The sequence below is a fragment of the Lutra lutra genome, chromosome 6 (assembly GCF_902655055.1).
Source record: "Lutra lutra chromosome 6, mLutLut1.2, whole genome shotgun sequence".
In the NCBI taxonomy this organism is placed as follows: Eukaryota; Metazoa; Chordata; class Mammalia; order Carnivora; family Mustelidae; genus Lutra; species Lutra lutra.
The window spans coordinates 144,212,928-144,233,986 of NC_062283.1; the positions used below are offsets into that span (position 1 = coordinate 144,212,928).

Here is a 21,059-nt window from a genome sequence, read left to right on the forward strand (position 1 = left end):
GAAGCAACCGTAGAGAATAGTATGTAATTTTAATAAACCGGAAGGCAAGTAGGACGTCACATGGAAAAAACAAGATACTTTCCTTATGTGACTCCTTATCTTAAGATGCTCAGTGTGTGCCCAGCGGCGGGTATCTGCTGGTCCAGAGAGGTGAGCTCATCAGGGAAGAGAAGGTCTAAGTGAGATAACTTTCTAAAAGGCACAGGCTTGGTGGTTCTGGAAGCATAACTGTCTTACATGGATTCTGGAAGCAACGTAAGCTGTCCACTGAAGGTTCCGAATGATGCATGTCCCAGATGACCGGCAGGTAAGGGCCTCGGAGCCTTGAGTCCCTAGTCTCAGCACTGGCCCTTGGGAGCTGTGTGGCCCTGGGCAAGTCCCTTCCCTCTCGGCTCCTCCCCTGCAGAAGGAAAAGGTTCAGCTGGTCAGCTTCGTCGTGCAGACATCTGCAGTGTGGCCCCCGGAGTCTGTTCGCTTTGCTAGGTCCTGGGAATAAAAAGCTGACCAGCTGGTCACTGCCCCCAAGGGACTCAGTGTCCTTTTGAGCAAGAGGAGTGACAAAACCTGTAATTACAGCTCACCAGGGGAGTGAACGGATGCCCAGGGTGCTTTGGTGACACAGAGGTAGACACTAAAGGGCTGGGAGGGTAGCTCAGGAAGGACTTCTTGGAGTGGGTGGCACTTGAGTAGAGAGGAAGGGAAGGGCATTTGCAGGACAAGTGATGATTTCCAGGGTCGCTTCCAGATCTAAAGTGTTGAGTCTAACTGGAGTGCATGATTTATGCCGAACTCTGGGCAGATGGGTTTCTGTTTGCATCCCAGCTGTGTCCTGGCCTGGGGCAGTGGCCGTGGAAAGAGTCCCTTTCCCATTATGACTGGTGGAGGAACCTGCAGGGAGACTCAGCTGTTTTCCCCCTGCATTCCTGCCTATATGCACTTTGGCTGCCCATGCTTCTAGGTCTTTCTTCCCCAGCTTTCATGGCACAGAAGTTCTACTGGAACATATTTAATTAGAGATTACCTGGTAGTCTTAGTTTATGCAAGAAACGAGTTCCTAAAGATCTCATATGAGTTAAAACACATAATCTGAGACTAGTTTTCCTTAGAAGTAAGTTTATAGAAAGGGGGATGTGCTCTTGAAAGACATAATCTACAACCATTAAAAGGAATTTGTGTTTGTTTTGAGAAAAATGTTTAAAAAACATAATTATACACACATAATAATAGTGTTTTACAATCTTTCTTTCCAAAGTTAGTAAATTTTTAGTGTTTTCCAGTATCAGCACTAGCGCCTACCTCTTAATGATCACATCAATGACATTTCTATAGGACATTTTCCAAAGATTTTAAATTATATCCGGTAGATATTTAAATAACACAGTCGTCACTAAAATCCTGTACATGTGTTCTGACATGAAGCAAAAGTGTTGGTCATAGGATGCCGGTACAAGGGATAGCTGGTATTTCCACTGACCTGGGGAATAGCACTGAATACTCTTTCTTAAGAGGGGACTGAGACAGTAGTGTGACATAGTTGACAATTCACTTCCTGCTAACTTTGAAATGACATGGTTCTTGATAATTCTTTTAATTCAGAGGGCTTTGGAGTTTTGCACATAAAATTAAGCTTTATCAATACTTCTGTAATCTTACTATTTCAAATTCACGTAAATTGAAATCACATAAAATGTAGCTGTACTCTGCCAATATGTCCGTGGGGGAGGAAAGGTGAAATGTACGTGCAGATACGTATTTTAAAAAACCATGGGATGTTCTAGCTGAAAGGCTCATTTGGGGGATTTAATCCAACTTCATTGACAGATGACGAAATAGGGACCCAGGTAGGTAGTGTCGGGAGTGAACACAAGTGAGTCAGATCTTTGCTTTGCGTTATAGTTTGGAGTCTGACATATTAGCTAACTCTGAACTCCCGACTCAGTGCCCATGATGTAATTTAGCTCAGAAAATTCTGGAGAGCAGCGTTGAATAAGGGACTCCTGCATTTTCCACTCTGAACCTTAGTTTTAGGGCAAGGGGTTACTTAGGGATCGGGAGAGGCCTGTCTGTTTCCTGGAAGGTCAGAGCTCAGGAGCAGCTGGGGAGGGAAGGTGCCGACCCTGAAATTCCTGGCTGGGCCTCGGGACTCCCAGCCACAGCTCTCCCCTACCTGCAGCACAAGGAGCAGCTTTGATTCTTCCATTGAGGGTTGATGGCATCAAGCCTCCCAAGCCACAGGGAGGAGCGTATGGCCCCAGAATAAAGGGGCATCCTTTGAGATGGTTGGCTTAATTAACCTGATGAACCTGTACATTGCTCAAGTATGTAATAAATTGTGTTTAAAAAGCCACAAAGCTGGGCTGCACAAAGATACCCAACTCTGGCCTAAAGGGGTCCTAGATTTGCCCTTTACACTCACTACTTGGATGACCTTTGCCAGGTTGCTTAAGCAGCTCTGTGTGCTCCTCTGGTCCAGCAGCTACCACGGGATTGTTGGAAGATTGGGTGCGGGCTTTGTTTGAGGCCGCTGGACCTAACCACCAGCACGTTCCTGCCAGGCTTTATAAATGCAGATGTTATGTCAAAAGCCAAACAGATAAAAATGGCTTTCACAACAAAAAAGGGGGAAATTCCGCCATCACATAATTAGAGTTAAGACTCAATGCATCCTTTCAAATTAAATTCGGACATTAGCGAGAAGCTCGTAAATCTGAGTCACAGACAGGAATGGATTTGACAGTGTGTCGCTGGTTTTCACACTGACTCTTCCATTAAATGTGGGGGTGTCGTCTTGTTTATGGGCCTGTTGGCTTCCCCTCCCCCATTTCCTGCCGCTATGATCTTGGGGAAGTAACTGGCACAGGAAGCATGGGCATAGGGAAGGAGATCCAGGATTCTACTTCCTAGTGGTATGGATTTTAAGGAAATTGTTTCTTTTCTGGTCCCCAAAAGTTACCAAACCTATTTTTCTTAAGATTTATTTATTTATTTGAGAGAGAGAGTGTGAGCGAGCATGGAGGGGGAAGGAGCAGAGGGGAGAATCTCAAGCAGACCCCCTGCTGAGCAAGGAGCCCACTTTGGGGGCGCTGTCTCCTGATCCTGAGATCACAAGCCTGAGATCCTGAGCAGAAACCAGGAGTCAGACACTTAACCAACTGAGTCACCCAGACGCTCCCGAAAACCGTTTTTAATCAGTTTTTTTAAATTATTTGAGAAGTTATTTAAAAGTAATTTTTAATGATTTTTAGAAATCTGCTCACTCTAAGTTCTGTTTTTCTTTTCTTCCTTTCCATTTCCTTTCCTTTCCTTTCCTCCCTCCACCTGCTTCCTTCTCTCCAGACAGACCAGGTTTAAAAGAGCTGAGGCCCTACACCATCAGGCTCTGGCCACTGGCAGGACTGCTGCCCTGCTGTCTGTCCTCCCAGGAGCAGACGGGGGCGGGGGGGGGCAGTTCTCCCCACCTTCTCCCAGTCTCTCTCTCTCTCTCTTTCTCTCTCGAGCCTTCGGGACGTTTGTCAATATGAATCTACAAATGGTATTTTCAATTTGCCTTTCTTCCGTCACTAGTGAGATTGATGCCATCTTCATTTCTTCTGTGTTAAGGTCTTTCCCTGCCCTTTGGGGGTGGGGGAATCTGCTTTGTTTTGTTTCATGGTTTATGTAATAGGTGACGTGTGATGTAAAAATGCCTTTCTCGGCTTGTCCCCATCCACGGCATGTTAATGGAACCCCCTGGACTTTGACCTGTGGTGCTCCTCTCTCGAATCTTCACTGCCTTTGACATTCTTGTGCTTCTTGTGGTGTCCCTGTGGGGGTTCTAGTGGGAGGCTGGGACCAGGGATACCAGACATGTCCGGTCAGTGGCTATGCAGACCCCACCAAGAAGACTTCTGACTTTAAATTTTATGCCTCTCACAGTCCTGTCAAACTACGGGGGCACAAAGGTTGGCATAGTCAGATTCCAGAAAGAATATTCTTTGAACTCATTAAGAAACAAAGACTCATTGGTAAATGTGTATCCCTTACAATTTTGTATAAAAGATGGAACTAAAATGGGGAGGGAAACGAGATGTTGGGTGACCTGTAGCACTGCAATTTTTTCCCCACATCCTGAGGGAGTCCCAAATACCACTCAGCCATCAGACAAAATCTCAGGTCGGAAGGATTTCAGGACTTACTCCATTAAGTGATTCTGTTCTAGTCACTCTAGGAAGAAGAATATTACATTTTATTTGGCGGATGTAATTTCGGAATATAGTTTGTGCCTGATGGAGCCCTGTGTGTGTGAGTGAGCTGTTGCTGTATAACTATTACCCCATAATTTTGTAGCTTAGAACAACAAACATTTATTATCTCGTAGCGTCTGGGTCAGAAATCCCGCATAGCTTAGCTATGGCCTCTGGCTCGGGTGTCCCGCCAGGTTGCGGTCATTTCAGGGTTCAACTCGGGGCAGACCTGCCTCTAAGTTCACTTCTGGGCCTGTTGACCAGTGGCCCCCTTTGTGATCCTTGCCCCCAGAGCCTCTCCATAGACTGCTGACAGCATGACACCAGCCAGGCCTCCCCGCAAGAGAGCGAGAAAGTGAGCAAGAGGGAAGTCACCATCTTTTTTGTGACCTAATCTTGGAAGTGAGAACCCATCACTTCTGTGGCCATTTTCTGGAAGTCACCAAGGCCAGCCTCCACTCCAGGCGGGGCTGAACACCAGGAGGCCGGGATCACCAGAGACATCCGGTAGGCTGCCCACCGTCCTGTGAAAAGACTTCTTTCTATGGTGTTTCAATTGAATGATTTGGGGCATCCAATGGCATGACAGCCGAACCTTCTTTGGTCCCACTGCTGTTCAGTGGCTACGGGGGACCAGCATTCACAGCCAGCGAATCGCACAGATCCAGTTCCTGGTTTCAACCTCCGTTCCCCACCACACTTCTCTTTCACAGACTGCTCACTCACCCTCTTTTCCAGTGGCTTCCAATCACTTCTTGAGTTCCTCTCCGAGCTTTGAAGCCACACTTCTTCCCAACTCACTGGCCTCTGAAACAAACACACAACCTCATGGGCTTTAGCTTTAAACTGCAGGGAGGCCACTGGACCAGACTAAAACCAGGAACAACAAGGAAGTGTGGAAAATTACCAGAAATCCACACAAGTGCCAGACTTGCTCCTGTAGGAGGAAAGGAATAATATTAAAGGAGTACACAGTATATACCCAGGGCTTTGCGGAAGGTCTTCCAAACAGTAACCCGCCAGCTCTCAAGCCAACCCTACATTGGGCTTGTCAGTACCTATAATTTACAATTGTTCCAGCTCAAACAGGTGGAAACGAAGACTCAGCAAGAATGAGTAACTTCCTCAAATTCATATACTAAGTGCCAGATTTAAGATTTGAAGCCACTTCTTCTGATTCCAGTACCTAAGGCCTTCCTGCATACCATGCAACTTGTCACATGGCCCTCTGGACCCAGCCCTCGGATTCTGGGGTAGAAGTGAATCAGGTTCTTATCGTAACTGTCAGTCTACTTGGTCTTGTCAGGGTGAAGTTCTCAGACTCCAGACAAGGCTAGGGATAAGATGGTACCCCTCCTCAGTCTCTTCTAGAACCTTCTTACACTCCTGCATTTGCCAAGGGTGAAGTATTTTATCATTCAGGCATCTTGCCCACCTTTGGCCTTGTGAATGAGGAAGGAGCTTCACTGCTTGTCGCCACATTGGCACCAACCTTGAAGTGGCCCCCGTGTCTCCTCCCTACTTCAGAATTTGTGAACCCATCTTCCGCTGGACCAATGTGTATGCCCTGAGTGACAGGTGGGCAGGCTGGTTCCGGTCTTCAGACCTGTGGGCAGAGCTGATAACCATGTTATTTACCAACTGCCGGAGCAAGGACTTGGAGGTCTATAACATGGGCAGACATTAGCTTGATTTCCTGGCTCATTGAGAGGTCTGCAGGATGTGGGGAGAGGGGCTAGGGTGGTGAATGGTGGCTGGGGAACACAGAGACACTTGGGAAGCATTTTTAGCAGTGCAGAAATGTACTTCTGTGTAGGTTCATGGGTTCATATCTCCCTTCCTAGTAATTTGAAATACTTTGGGGGTCACAAACCCCTTAAAGAACCCATGGATCTTCTCCTAGTAGACTGGGAAGCCCATAACCTCCAGATTAAGACATGGCTGAAGGTACGGCTTGGCCTCTTGTGGACCACCTGAGAGCAGGTTCCCATGGGCAGGCCTGGCTCCCTCAGAGGCCCCACTCCCTTCCAGACTTATGGCTCCCCTTAAGGAGAGGCAGACTTCTCAGCTCGCTTGTAGAACAGCACTGATTAATACTCCTTGTCCAGTTTACCCATTCTTCTAGGTTCCAACCCAGATGTCCTATCCAATAACTCCTCTCTTTGAAAAAACAGTTTTGCAAAGCTCGCTGTTATATTTAGACAACATTAAAGTCCTGTCCTCTTGCTCAGGGCAACAGCAGACACACATTCCTCTGAGGGAAGAAGGGGAGGGGAAACCCAAACTGATGGAAACTTCTGCTTGAAAAAGTCTTCCTCAAGAACTGTCCAGAATGAGCCTTACAGCCACAAGATTTTGTCACTGAGCCCATACACACAGCTAGAGCATCAGGGGCCAGCTGGGCGGACCTCTGCTTCTTGACATAATAGAGTCTCACAAGTGCTTAAGACATGAAGTGGTTTTCCTTGGCAGTCACGTGACCGCCCTCTCAGGTAGTTGTCCCTGGAGATGTAAAAGGTCACCCTCCAGACATGACAGTTCTTTGGACTTCGTTAATCCTACGGACTGTTTCAACCAAGTGGATGATGCCTGGCCCAAGCCCCGGATGAATGAGGACTCGGTGCCGTGGGAGACGCTTTCTGATCTCTCCCCCAGTCTTCTGTATCGTTCTCCAGCTTCCTGGTTGGTTCTCTAGCTTTGCCATCTGCTCAGCAAAATTCAAGGAATGTGTGGCAGTGATTTAATTTATTGTGCTTTTCATGACAGTAACACCTTCCAAAAATTCCATCCGGATAGCCAGGCATGACTTCCTTTGCCTAAACCCGTGTTGTTGGGCTCTCATTAAATATGCTTTTCCCAGATGTCTTCCCATCATATGGTATAAGGTTATTTCTGTGATTTTTCTCTAGAACTACGGAACACCATTTGCCTTTGACCTCCTCTTTTAAGAAATTAAGAGTCATGTTTGCCACCGGGCTGTCCTTAGGAACCCGTTCTATTTAAAAATGAACTGAGAAGATCCTTATCTCGGAAGTGCAGAGCTGGAAAGAAAGAGACAGCATGAAAGTTGAGCCACAGAAGAACACACTTGGAAAAGAACAAGGGGTCGAATGGGGTGGTTGAGGCATTAATTGGTCAGTAAGATATTTTTCAGTTTTTTTTCCAGTGAGTTCAAAGAGTTTCATAAAAAGTCCATCACTGTACTCAGTACTGTACTCAGTACTGTAAAGTACTGTACTCAGTACTATCTAGTAAGAATACCCAGGCTCCTGGGTGATACCTGGCACCTTCCACCTGTTCTCACCTGAGGTTCCTTGTCTCGCCTGCTTGACAGAAGTCTAAATCAGAGCCATAGACTTAGTCCCACTCTGGCTTCTGGGAAGTGGGGGCTTTGGACATTCTGTACCCCATCCTCTTCTCAGGAGAAGCAAGTTACTCCTTGGTCATAGCCTGGGAACTTTAGGAAGCTTTGTTTTTTTTCATAAATGAGAGTTTTGCTTGAGCACTGTACCCCTCAGAATCCCCCAGTACTGAGGCAGGACTAACCAGGGCTGGGTGTGTATGGCACAAGGAGAAATATCAGGAGTGTTTTCACCATTCGGTGTCAAAGCCTATTCCACAGGGACTCTGGGGATACAAGCACTCTTCTAGGCAGAAATTATGGAGCTGGTTATGTATCAATGGAACTGAGAAGCAGAGCCCAAAAGCAGTGTTCTTGACCTTGGAGCACTAAGGTGCTCTCCCTCATTAGTCTTCCCTGAAGCTTAGGGGGCACCCTAAGCAGTTAAAGATCTGTGTGTCCGTGGAGGTGCAGAAACCGAAATATGGCTGTACCCCTTTCCTGTGTCCCACGCATTAGTGGCTCTGGCTCTCCGCCCCCTCACAGTGGCCCTCTTCACCCGACGGTTCGGGGCTCCAGCCGGTGCTCACAGCACAGGATCCTGGGCTCAGCTGCCTTTTTGGCAGGTCTGTGAATTGTTTCCTTTCCTATCCATCTGCTGGTGATCCATCATTGGGAGGTGCTGTCTCTCATGACCTGGGCCTCTCCTCTCTCCAAATGGAGCAAGGCACCTGCCGGCGGAATCAAGTTTCAGATTTTCTAGGCATTCTTAATTGCACATGATCAGGGTAATTGAGATCATGATAAGAAGGTAAAAATAAGTATAACAGTTACTGTATCTTACTAAGAAGGCATAGAGGGTGCAGATCAGAACTGGAAGTAGCCAGGGCAGGGGGGCAGTAGGGTTGGGGTGGGGGGATGGGTGAAATAGATGAAGATTACGAGGTACCATCTTCCATTTATAAAAGAAAGAAGACAAGGCGATGTGATGTGCAGCATAGGGAACATAGTCAATAATATTGCAACAACTTTGGTGACCGAAGGTAACTAGTCTTATGATAGTGATCATTTTGAAATATAGATAAATATCAAATCACACTGTTTTACACCAGAAACCAATACAATATTGTATGTCAATTCTTCGATTAAAAAAAAAAAAAAGAAATGTAGACCTCATGGTGGTGTAATTGAGAGAATGTGCCCTGGGCATGTGGGCTTTGAAGAAGGCCACATCTGAAATGAATTCTTGTTCTGAAATTTACAGCTGGATGTCTTCAGTCAATTCCATGAACCTCTTATGACTTAGTTTCCTCATCTGTAAAATGCCAAGGTCATAGACTTTTCATAGGGATTTCATGAAATACAATATGTGAGACTCTTTGAAATGTAGGTTCTCGATCAAAATTGGAAACTTCCATCCTCTCCCTGCAGTCTCCCTGTCTAGCTGACTGTTCCTTTAAAAACCGTGTGACCACATCTGTGTGCCTTGCAAGGGCGGACTTCCCCTCTGTATCTGTCTGATCTGACCTCGCCTTCTAATGGGTTGGATAATTACATGGTAGGAGTCTTCCCCACCATCAGGGAAGAGAGAAGCCTTCACCATTTTTTAGTGGAAAAGCACTTTATACAGTAGAATAACCAGTAGCATGGGCAGTGTTTAGGGGGTAGCAAAAGAAATCGTCTGTTCATGAACACTAAATGCTGTCCCTTTAGACAAGGGAAAAATTAATCTGCAGTCCCCAAAAGCAACTCAGTATCCAAAAACACTTGGTAAATTGCATTTTGCCCATTTTAAATTTCATTTTGTTTTTATTTCTACCAAATATGTCCTCCTGAAATTGTCCTTACCCAGTGGACTCCCATTTGGTGTCAAAATGTTCACGGGCTTGTTAATTTGGTCACCTTACTTTGTTGTTATTTCTCTCTTTTGGGGAAATAGAACTTTTTCCCTTAAATACGTGTGGAGACTTTTTCTTCTCCCCTCAAAAACAAGATATTTCTATTCTGAGTAAGTGTCATGTATTCTTTTTCAAACAATGGTGTCTGCTATGGACAACAATATCGTTCTGTAAGTGCTTGAGTGAAGTTGCTTTGCCATCCAAAGTCACGTGCGTTCTCTGTCCCAATGATTGGTGATTTCTCAACTGTATTTATCCTCCATTGTCTTACTTCTGAGACGTTTATGAGGATGGGTATGTTAAAAACCAAATCTTCTCTCCTTGATCTTAGAGAAATACTATAAAGGAAATTTGCTTGGTAATTCTTCTGCAAAAGGAAGCATGTGGCCCTCCTTCTCCCCTCAGGAATAGGAGAAAATTAACTGTGACGTCTGGGTGAGCAGAGCGTTGGCAGGATAGGAGAGAGCTGTCAGCAGAAGTAGGGAATATATCAAGATGGGGGTCTGCTCATCTTCACGCATGGTTTCCTTAACATTGAACTCCATGACTCCATGAACATTGAACTCTTTGCGACACCTTGCTTTGCAGCTCCAGCCACAGTATGGACCTCTAGCTTGCAGGTCTGCTCTGATGATTGTATTAAACTCAATTTGGCAAATATTTGCAGAGTGCCTGCCCTGTGGCCGGACACGTCTGGGGTACTGGGGATAGAGGAGTGACCCAATAGCCTGCAAAGGCCCCTTCCTGCTGGACTTGTCCCTGCAGGGGAGTCCAGTCCAGGTAGGTCTGAGAAGGCCCCACCTTCTTGCTTGGTGGTCGACCATGGAAGGCCAGGATACAGTGAACACAGCGGGGGGTTCTGTGGCTCCAAGTTCTTGTAGGTGCTATTCTAACCCTTGCTTAGCTGTCAATACCCACTCCAGAAAGCCTTCGCTGATCCTATCCAGGCCCAGGCCAGCTGGTCCCTTTCAGCGTTCCCCCCACGTACTCTGTACCGCTGTCACCAGACTTGCTGTAGTGTATGTAGTTACCTGATTTGGGGGTCTGTCTCTTCTACCAGGAGGTGAGCCCCTTGAGAGAAAGGATCTGGTCTTGATTTTCTTATATCCCTGGCATTTGGCCTCGCAGGTTGGCATGTAGTACAGGCTCACTGCAAGTGTGAGGAGCGATTGAATGAAAGGTGACGTAGGACATCCCCACAGTATCCACAGGACTTGGCTCTCCGTCTGTAGAAACTTCCTGAAACTCACACAAAGGCCGAATGGTTATGGTTCTGAAGTGGTCTTCATAACACTCAAGTTCACCTCCCTATAGCAGTGGCTTCTAGAGTCTGGAAGGAAATGCCATCCCCCAGTGTAATGGGGGTTGGGGCCACACTGTGGCAGAGGCCTCGGTGCTATGCTTCCTGATTTCACATACCCCGGGGTGGGGTTGCTGCGGACAAGGACTAGCAGGAGGGAGGAGAGAACAGACCACATAAACAACAATTATATGCTGAGTGGTACCAGCGGGCATCATGGGGTCACTTCCCAGCAGAGAACCCAAACCTCCCCAGTGTCTTGGGAAAGAAGACAAGGCCCACTAATGTCCACCATGCAGTCTAAAACAAGGCAGAGAATTTTCATCCCGGAAAAGGTTCTCCTGAACATATAATGGTTACACTAATTTGTGCTCAGTTGAAAATGTCTCTGTGTTGAACGGTCCATTCAGCCATGATGCTTCTAACAGAGCCGTCCGCCATTTGGGTTCAACTCCAAGAACATGGCCAGTGTTTGAGAAGTTTAATTCATGTAGCTTTTCATCCCTTCTCATTCCAGAAGGCCTCTTTCCCCATCCTGCCATCCTCAGACCCAGCCCCAACCCAAGAATAGGAAGAGGTACACGACAATGAGTCCGGGACCCCAGATCCCCAGAGGGCTCACCAGGCCATGATGGCGCCCGTGTCCTGGCGCACGTGGGTCTACACCTCCAGCCTCCTTCTCAACTGTCTCTTGGGTTTGGTTTTGTTTCTCAGTGTGACATAGGAAGACCAGAGCATAGTTGTCTCTGCTGTTGATATATAAATGTTCAGTTTAAGGTGGAAACCCATGAGGGCAAGAAAAGGAGAACTTTCTCCTGTCGCATGCCTGTGATAATCTGTACAGAGCAGTGATGTGAGGCTGTTATATCTTTAAATAGATGCTACCCCATACCTCGTAGAGATGTACCTGCAGAGATCAGGGGCTTTAGCCATTTGAGGTTTGCTCTAACCTCGAATATGCATTATTGCCAAGCATCTTCTTTATAGATAGTTGGAGGTTTTTTTTATGACAGCAGAGACAGATTTTAATATTTGACAGTCCCCCCCTTTTTTTCAGTTCAAGGAGAATTTATGCATTTATTTTTTTTTTAAGATTTTATTTATTTATTTGACAGACAGAGATCACAAGTAGACAGAGAGGCAGGCAGAGAGAGAGAGGGAAGCAGGCTCCCTGCTGAGCAGAGAGCCTGATGCGGGACTCGATCCCAGGACCCTGAGATCATGACCTGAGCCGAAGGCAGCGGCCTAACCCACTGAGCCACCCAGGCGCCCCTATGCATTTATTTTTAATCATCTATTTTCCACTGCAAAAATAAGCCATGTTTAGAAACTTTAGTTTAGAAACTCCTAGGATCTGAGCAGCCACACTGGCATTCTGGGTAGGGCCAGGGTGGAGGTTAACTGTCCTCCAGCCACCTGGTCTAAGTCCCCACGTCCCACTGTGGCTCTCAGCACGTCCCCGGGGCAGACAGCTTCCTGCAGGGACCTCTCTGGTCTTGTCATTTCTTCTGGCCTAGGACACACGGGAAGCTCGGCGACGGCGTTACCGTGGCCTGGTACTTTAGTGACCATACTCCGCCCGAAAATGACAGGTCATCTGAGTTAGGACTCTAACGGAAAACTGGGGTGTATGGTCGCCTTGCCTAAGTAATCACGTAGGTCATGAAAGAGCCGGTCTTTAGGGCAGAGAAATCCTGGCTTTCCTCCCTGTGGTTCACACACTAGCCCGAAGCCTTCGACTTCCTGGAATTTTGAATCAAATTCAAAATCACTCGGCAGAAACTTCGAAATGCCACCATTCTCCCGACAAGTCCTTGCACCTTCTCAACAGAGGCGCAGGTGACGGGCTGCTTATACCCTGTGTATTGAAACCTGAATTTTTAATTACAGATTCCCAGGTTCTGGGTCTATAATTGGACCTCTTAGGGTGCCCGGGGAGGCCCTTTTAGAATCATGAAACAGATTTTGTCACCAAGGAGCTGTAGAGGCTTTGGGAAGACGGTGCTATCTGGGGACATCTAGGCAGAGACCACACCCTGCAGGGAGAAGGCAGCCGGTTTCCTCAGGGACTGTCCTCTCCTCGGTCTCTGGGTTTCACCTGCTTCCTACCCCCCAGAAAGCCTGAAAGCTTCAGTTCTCAGATAAGAAATTAGACAGATATCAAAATGAGCCTGCGGGGACTCTCTGCGGGGACTGTGAGCCACGTTTACAGTTGACAAATGTGTGTGTGGATTTGTCCTCTCTCCCAGCCTTTCTCTCTGGCTTCGAGCTTTACCTTCCAGTTTTCTCTTGTTATGTGCACCCCCTTTGTCCCTGGATTCATTTCTTTTTATTTTTTTTTAATTTTTATTTATTTATTTATTTGACAGAGAGAGATCACAAGTAGGCAGAGAGGCAGGCAGAGAGAGAGGAAGAAGCAGGCTCCCCACCGAGCAGAGAGCCCAACGCGGGGCTCGGTCCCAGGACCCTGAGACCACAACCCGAGCCGAAGGCAACGGCCCAACCCGCTGAGCCACCCAGGCGCCCCCCGGATTCATTTCTTTAAATTCCCTCCTTCCAGGGACGCTTGGATGGCTCAGTCGGTTAAGCATCTGCCTTTGGCTCAGGTCATGATCCCAGGGTCCTGGGATCGAGCCCCACATCGGGATCCCTGCTCAGGGGGAAATCTACTTCTCCCTTTGCCTCTCTCCCTGCTTATGCATTTGCATGCGCTCTCTCTCTTTCTCTCTTGCTGTCAAATAATTGACTAAAATCTTTTTTTTTTAAATATGCTTTGAGGTTTTTTTTGTTTTTGTTTTTGTTTTTTTTTTTAGATTTTGTTTATTTATTTGACAGAGATCACAAGTAGCCAGAGAGGCAGGCAGAGAGAGAGGAGGGGAAGCAGGCTCCCTGCTGAGCAGAGAGCCTGATGTGGGGCTCGATCCCAGGACCCTGGGATCACGACCTGAGCCGAAGGCAGAGGCTTTAACCCACTGAGCCACCCAGGCGCCCTGAATAAAGTCTTTTTTTTAAAGATTTTATTTACTTTTTTGACAGAGAGAGATACACAGCAAGAGAGGGAACACAAGCAAGGGGAGTGGGAGAGGGAGAAACAGGCTTCCCACCAAGCAGGGAGCCCCATGCAGGACTCAATCCCAGGACCCTGGGATCATGACCTGAGCCGAAGGCAGACGCTTAACGACTATGCCACCCAGGTGTCCCTGAATAAAATCCTTTTTTAAAAAACTCCCTCCTTCCAGATCATATTGGCAGATTCACCCTTAAGTGCAATGAGCAAGTAGGGGGCTTTCCAGACCTGGAGTTCTCTTATAGGGAAATGATAGTCTTAAGGGTTAATGAAATCATCACTTTTCCCCCATTCTAGAGTTGTGAGCGGATGTTATTTCTGAATTCACTTTTTTTCTTTATTTGTCTCTAGGTAATGTGCTTATCTTTGCCCTCTGGTGGTCCATTTACTTCTAAGTACGTGATTAAGGAATAAATCATACAATTAATGGTGTTTATGTCCCTGCCTATAAATGAAGACTATACTTATTTTACAGTGACTCATATGAAGAGGAAAAGATCATTTTTATCACAACCCTCACAAGCTCCATTCCTCATAAGGCTACTCTGTCATTATTTCAGACATGTGAGTCATTGGCTCAGATTATTTCATTTTATGATCATTTGCCCTAGCTATCCATTACCGAAATGCATTGCAATCAGGGTTCTGGAATGTAAAATAATAGGTTCACTTTGTGATTTCCGAAACACAGAAATGTCTTTTGTTGGTGTATAGTGTCACAGAGCCAAGGCTGTCTCCCCGCTCCTGTATGGACTTTCACGGTGGGCCTCATTTCTCTGTAAAGAATAGTGATTCTGGTGTTTACTTGTCCACACGTACAGGACAGGACGCAAACATCAAATGTAGGGTGTGTTGTGTCGGGGTCATGAGCCACAAAACAGAATTTTTTTGTTTTCCTGTATATGTACCCATTTATAGGTGAAAAATAAAAAGATGACTCGAATTGCTTTGATATAGGAAAAGATTCTTTACTTTCTGTTCCAAAGGCCACCTGGTTTTAATGCCTTTGCCACATCTTGTTAATGTTTTATTTTGTTTTGTTTTTCTTTTTAAGTAAAGCTAATCTCCGCCCGCCTGCCCACCCACCCACCCCCCTCACTGCCCAAAAAATGTCCCGTGGAGAAACAGAGAGATCTGGCTACCCAGTAATGAAATCCAGATTTCCTCTCTGAAATGTCTCTGAAATTAACGTGGCCCAAGGAGTTTTGTCCAAGGAATTGGTTGTATGTCACATTCAAACTGGTGAGCCATCCTCTAAGTAGGAATGCTGAATTAAGGACGGCACTGATTCTGGGATGTCAATATCTGTTTGATGAGAAAACAATATTGTAGGGATTAAGGTATGGGCTCGGGTAACAGAGCACCCAGACAACTACCCCACCCCATCAATAAACACCAAAGCACAAGTCATTATTTTTTACACAGATTTGAGAAGATTGCTGATAGAATTAAAAACATTCTTTCTCGGGGTGCCTGGGTGGCTCAGTCGGTTGAGCATCTGACTCTTGATTTCAGCCCAAGTCGTGATCTCACGGTTGTGGGATCGAGCCCTGCATCGGGCTCCACGCTGAGCATGGAGTTTGCTCAGGATTCTCTCTCTCTCTCTCTCCCTCCACTTGGGATTCTCTCTCTCCCTCTCCCCCTACTGCTCTCCCTCTCTCTTTTAAAGATTTTATGCATTTATTTAAGAGAGAGAAACAGAGAGAGTAACAGAGAGCACGAATGGGGAGAAGTGGGAGAAGCAGGCTCCCTGCTGAGCAGAGAGCCTGATGCAGGGCTCAATCCCAGGACCCCAGGATCATGACCTGAGCTGAAGGCAGACATTTAACCGACTGAGCCACCCGGGCACCCCTCTCTCAGGAAGGAAGGAGGGAAAGAAGAAAAGGAGGGGGAAAAGGAGGGAAGAAAAGAAGGAAGGAGGGAGAGAAAAATATCCCTTTTACCCTTTTGATAATGCTACATTTTCTAATTTTTACCTGGAAAAATTCTACCTCTGACATCCAACAAGGTAACAGTCTGTCATGGGTATTCATTCACCATAAGCCAGAGCCTACCGGCCCCCACTGACGCGCACCATTGAGGGGGAAGGGCCCTGGGACGGCTTCTCATCAGGTTAGTGTTTCTTTGGTCTGGTGCTAAATTAGCTCATTACTTTCATGTTACGAAAACGCATGCTTTCAGATTCTTTGCAATTTTTTTCCCCCTCTCCTGACACTTTTCCATTGAGCTTTATGAAGACTTAAGTCGCTTGGAGCCTGTTTTCCACAGGCCCTGGGCTGTATGTAGGTCACAATTCAGCTAGAGAGAGGCCTCCATTCGGGTTTGTGTCTTTGGCAGCTGCATCATCTTGTATCAGATCCAGGCCCTCGGGGGAAGGAGTCTTCCTCCTCACACATGGCTCTCAGAGTTGGAGATCCCAGCCACAGTTGCTCAGAAATGTGAAGGAGGCATTTTCCAGTTGTCTGAGCTTAGGCTAAGAATTTTCTCCGCCGCTTGCTGCGGCTAGGCTGTGAAGCCGTGCTGGCCTCGGGGGCTTGGCTGGGATTTCCCGTTAGCCTTGCCTCCTTCCGGAGGGAGGTCTAGTGATCCCTGTTGGGGGCAGGGTCTGCTGATTGCCTTGTCTTTACCAGAGGGACTGCACACGTTCTTCGCTCTCACCAAGCAGCAGTGGGAAGGTGCCCTGATCTTGTCGTGCACTTAGAGGTGTGAATTCTGCTGCTTCTTATAAAGAGTGTTGTCCAAGATTTCAAAGAGAAACTGGACATTGTGCTTTGTCTCACAGAGGTAGGTTGGACAGGGGGATGGTCTGTCCAAAGTTGTACCAGCATAAGGAGTTTTATCTGCCAGGACTTCAGGCTGTGAAGGGGTTAGAGGTTCTAGTTAATGCTCACAGGACGCAAACATATTTCACACTCGACTCTGCGAACAGGGGAGAAACTACCCTTCTCCTCGCCAGGGAAGCTTCCTGGGCGAAATCTCCTCAGCACCTCCTGTTAGGAGGAAATCAAGCTTGTACCTAGCAGGCTTAGAAGACAGAGGATCTCTCTGAGTTTTGAATGTCACGTGTTAGGCAATGAGGGCAGTGGGCATCCTTGGCGGGAGATGAGGAGAGGCAGGTGGAGGCAAGGGGAAGCTTCTGGAGCTGTCAGCCTGGAGAAGCAGCCAGAAGTGTCCCGTAAAGATACCAGTGCACTTGGGACAATTAGAAACCGTTTAGGACGTGGCTTACTCTTCAGTGGCATCTTGCTTGAAGGAAGCACTCTGTGAGACCTGGAGCACGTCAAGTTTGAGGTCAAGCAAGTAAAAGGAAAGACAAGTACACTGTCACCTAAGATCTACTAAACCACCTTCGCAGGGGGTTTCCAGCAGGCTCCAACCTTGGAGAAGCCAGAGGGACCTAAATAAATCACAGCTAGTGACACTTGTGGCAGATCACGTCCTACTGACCGGTCTGCCCCATCATCCTGTCCAGCTCTGCCCTCGGTGCTGCTGCATAATGACTCTTCCAACTCTTTCCTATCCAAACTCATTAATGATGAGAAAGAGGAGAAACCTTGGCCTGAAATTTGAATTCTGGAAAATTATCTTCTATACAATCATTTCTCTAACCGTTTTTATGAAATACATACACACACACACATTCACACACACACAGAGTCCACCTAGAGTAGATTCTTTTAGACTATAAAAAATATTTTAGGGCTACTGATTGAAAGGGGACATGCCCCTGATATTTATTGCAATGTTACCAACAGTAGCCAAATTATGGTAAGAGCCCAAATGTCCATCGACAGATGAATGAATAAAGAAGATGTATGTGTGTCACACACACACACACACACACACACACACACATTAATATTACTCAGCTATCAAAAAGAATAAAATCTTGCCATTTGCAGTGATGTGGATGTAGCTAGAGGGTTTTATGTTAAATGAAATGAGTTGGTCAGAGAAAGACAAATACGTATGATCTCCGTAATATGTGGGATTAAGAAACAAAACAGATGGACATAGGGGAAGGGGAAGAAAAAGAGAGAGAGAAGCAAACCATAAAAGACTCCTAGTGATAGGGAAAAAAACTGCAGGTTGATGGAGGGAGGAAAGTGGGGGATGGGCTAGATGGGTGATGGGCATTAAGAAGGGCACGGGATGTGATGAGCACTGGGTGTTGTACATAAATGATGAATCACTAAGTTCTACATCTGACACCAATTTTACCGTCTATGTTAACTAACTAGAATTTAAATAAAAACTTGAAAAGAAAAAAAAAGGAATATGTTAGGACTATTATAAATAGAGAGCTATTAGGACTAAGGTCAATTTTATGCCTTCAGTATGGACTGTGTTGATTTCTGATTGTGGTACCCTAACGCATTTTCAAGGCTTAATTTAATGGGTGAGGTTATTTTTTATTTGATAATAAGTGTAGCAAAGATAACATCATTTTTATGACACAAATACCTTTTAATGACCTTCTGGAGTCTGTGTTCCTTGCTCTTAGCTCCAGGTTGATGTGACAGTTCGAGATTTACTCAGCAGACTTGCAGCAATGGATTTTTATTACAAGTTCTTCACAGAAGCTCCACATCACAGTCCAAATGTGCCAAACTTAACATCATAGACATTAAGTGCCCAAGAGGCACCCATCCCCAGAGCCCACTGCACCACCCAACACCATGAGCTGGGATTCAGCCCCGTATGAACATTTGGATTCCGACTTTGATTCAGTAGTTAATGTGATTTTGATTGTCACTTTATACTGAATCCCTCAGTGGGGCCATCTTTTATAAAATCTTCTAATTGTTTAAATCTTATTGCAAGAAGATGTTCCCTTCACAATCCAGGATTAGACACTAAGTGCCATTTACCAGATTATGATGTCCCCAATCTCTTAAATGTTTGTTTATTCAACTTGAAGCTTTTCACATTTTTTAAGGAAAACTGGAACCCCATTAAAGGGTATTAATTATGTCAGTATTTGCCAGACAACACTCGAGGAAAGCAATGTTGGTTTTTTTTTTTTTTAATTTAATGCAGAGCAAAATCAGTTGGATTAAAAACATCCTTTCCATTATTTAACAGAATACTTTCACCAAGTGGATGTCTTTAGGTTAGATGGTCTTGTATTCCTTTTGTCCACAGCAAGTTCTTTATGTCTGCTGGCGCTTTTTTATTTTTCTTCCAAATTCGCTTTCCTACGAGAAACTCTGAGGATGTTCAGAAAGGCTCTAAGTGTCTGGGAGTTTGGACAGGGTCATAGTGATGTAGGAAGGACAATGGACAGTTTTCCACGATTTCCCATGAGACCCATGAAGGGAAATCACAATGACAACCCAGCAAGTTAAGTGTGACATGATATCGGTGATGGTTGTTTTGTTCTGTTTCTGCAGAGCAGTCAGTGTGGGAGAGATGAAAGAGATGTTAGAAATGTCATATATTTTTGTCTCTTGAAGTCAGGTGATTTTCCTGGAGGCCACGGGCCTAGTCCTGTTGGGGGTCACTCCTCCACCTTCTTAAAGTTGTAGGAAGTTCTGTGGGTTCCTTCCAAACAGGGAACTCTGGAGAGGACTTTCATCTTCAGATCGCAGTAATCATCCCACAGAGACCTGTCCAATTTGCCAGGTGTCTAGAAGACCAGATGTTCTCACGGGCCTGAGGCTGGCCTCAGCCGAGGCCATCATGCCCCGCGGTCTTCGAGTCCTGGACTCTTGCCGAGATCCCCTTACCAACCTGTCAGTGACCTCACCATCTGCTCTGCAAACACTGCACAGGAATGGGGTGCTGGTCGCTAGCATTCCCAGGATGGAGCCACTTGTCTTGACCAGATCTTTCCTCCCCACTCCCTCTCTTTGTTTCTTCTCGAGTATGGGCACGAGCATTGGCCAATGGGGTGGACCATCTGGGAGGTGCTTTCCATTCCAGATATTACAATTCTGTGATTCCGTCTTGTGTCCCTTGGTGCCCATCATGTGACTGAACGTGGTGACAATAGACTGACCGTGGTCATGGCAGATCCCACTCAGCTCACTCAGCTCCAGGCATCGAGGTGGTTCTCACTCTGCTTCTCGCCACCTCCATGGAATCAAGGGACCTTGACAGTGGGCCAGGCGCTTGAAGCTGCCCGAGAGCCCACTGGCACAGACGTTAGTCTGCCCGACTCATCCCAGTCCCCGCTGCACGTCAGCTCCCAGGACTGAAGGACAGCGAGGAGGTTTCGTAGAACTGAGTTGGGCCATGTTCTTTAGTTGGGAGCTCAAGTGCCTTCTGGAAAGCAAGAGTGTATCATATCCCAGCTGCCTAAATTCCTTTTAGCCTCTTCAGACGCCTGCTTGCAAGTTCATTTCCATTGCTCATTAACCTCTTTGGGAGAGATTAGTTCCAAAAGATTGAAAAATGGTTTCTTGCCTTTGAAGGGTAAATTTGCGGTTCTCAGCTTTTTCACACCATGAAGGTGTTCGACTCAGGAAGGAGAGGCTGGGTCTGTTGAAGATGGCTCTAAGCTGGTGTCTTCTTCTACGATGCAGTTCCGGGGAAGGGCAGGCAGGTCACACAGATTCATGTGCTGTATTGACCGCAAAGGTTCCAAGCCCTGCATGTCCCATGGTGATTACGGAGCACGGTGACTGTCCCTTGCCTGCCCGTGTCTTTCCCAAGGAGCACCGTGGGAGCAGAGGGCCTGGGTTACTGTGGCTGGAAAGGGAGGGTTCGATTATCCACAAGAGAGAACTGTGGACCTCCCCAAATGGAATTGCTTAACATAGATGAATTTTTAATGGAAATCAATTTTGCTCCTCCATCAAGCCTTTCGGCTTCTTGGAAGATACAGAGCGCTCCCTGTTGATTACTGACATTGTATTTCCTTTCTTTTCCCCCTCCCCGCTTCCCCTCCCGGCCTTTCCAACCTGTTGGCAGCTGCCCATACCTAGCAGTGAAAATCACCCCCGCCATCCCCGTGGTTGGTGGCATCCTCTTCTTCTTTGTGATGGGGACCCTGCTTCGCACCAGCTTCAGTGACCCAGGAGTCCTTCCGCGAGCCACGCCCGATGAAGCCGCCGACCTGGAACGACAAATAGGTAACCTTGAGGGGCTGCCCTTAGCCTCGGGTCCCTTCCCACCGGGGCTCAGCTGCCATGTGGGAGGACAGGCCCAGGTGCCGGTGCAGGACGGGTGCTGGACAGTGGCTCGTAATCAGGGAGGCATCTGGGAAGTCCTCGTTTCCTCGGTGGCA

At 46.7% G+C, this 21,059-nt stretch overlaps 1 protein-coding gene across 3 annotated transcripts in view; it reads left to right on the top strand.

The window, feature by feature from the left end:
* Positions 1-21,059, top strand: part of ZDHHC14 (zinc finger DHHC-type palmitoyltransferase 14) — a 272,226-nt gene that overhangs the window by 138,672 nt on the left and 112,495 nt on the right. For all 3 annotated transcript variants that reach the window (XM_047732878.1, XM_047732879.1, XM_047732880.1), the window contains exon 2: positions 20,744-20,904. In XM_047732878.1, the coding sequence (XP_047588834.1) occupies positions 20,744-20,904 (161 nt within the window). The remainder of the gene's footprint in view (positions 1-20,743; positions 20,905-21,059) is intronic.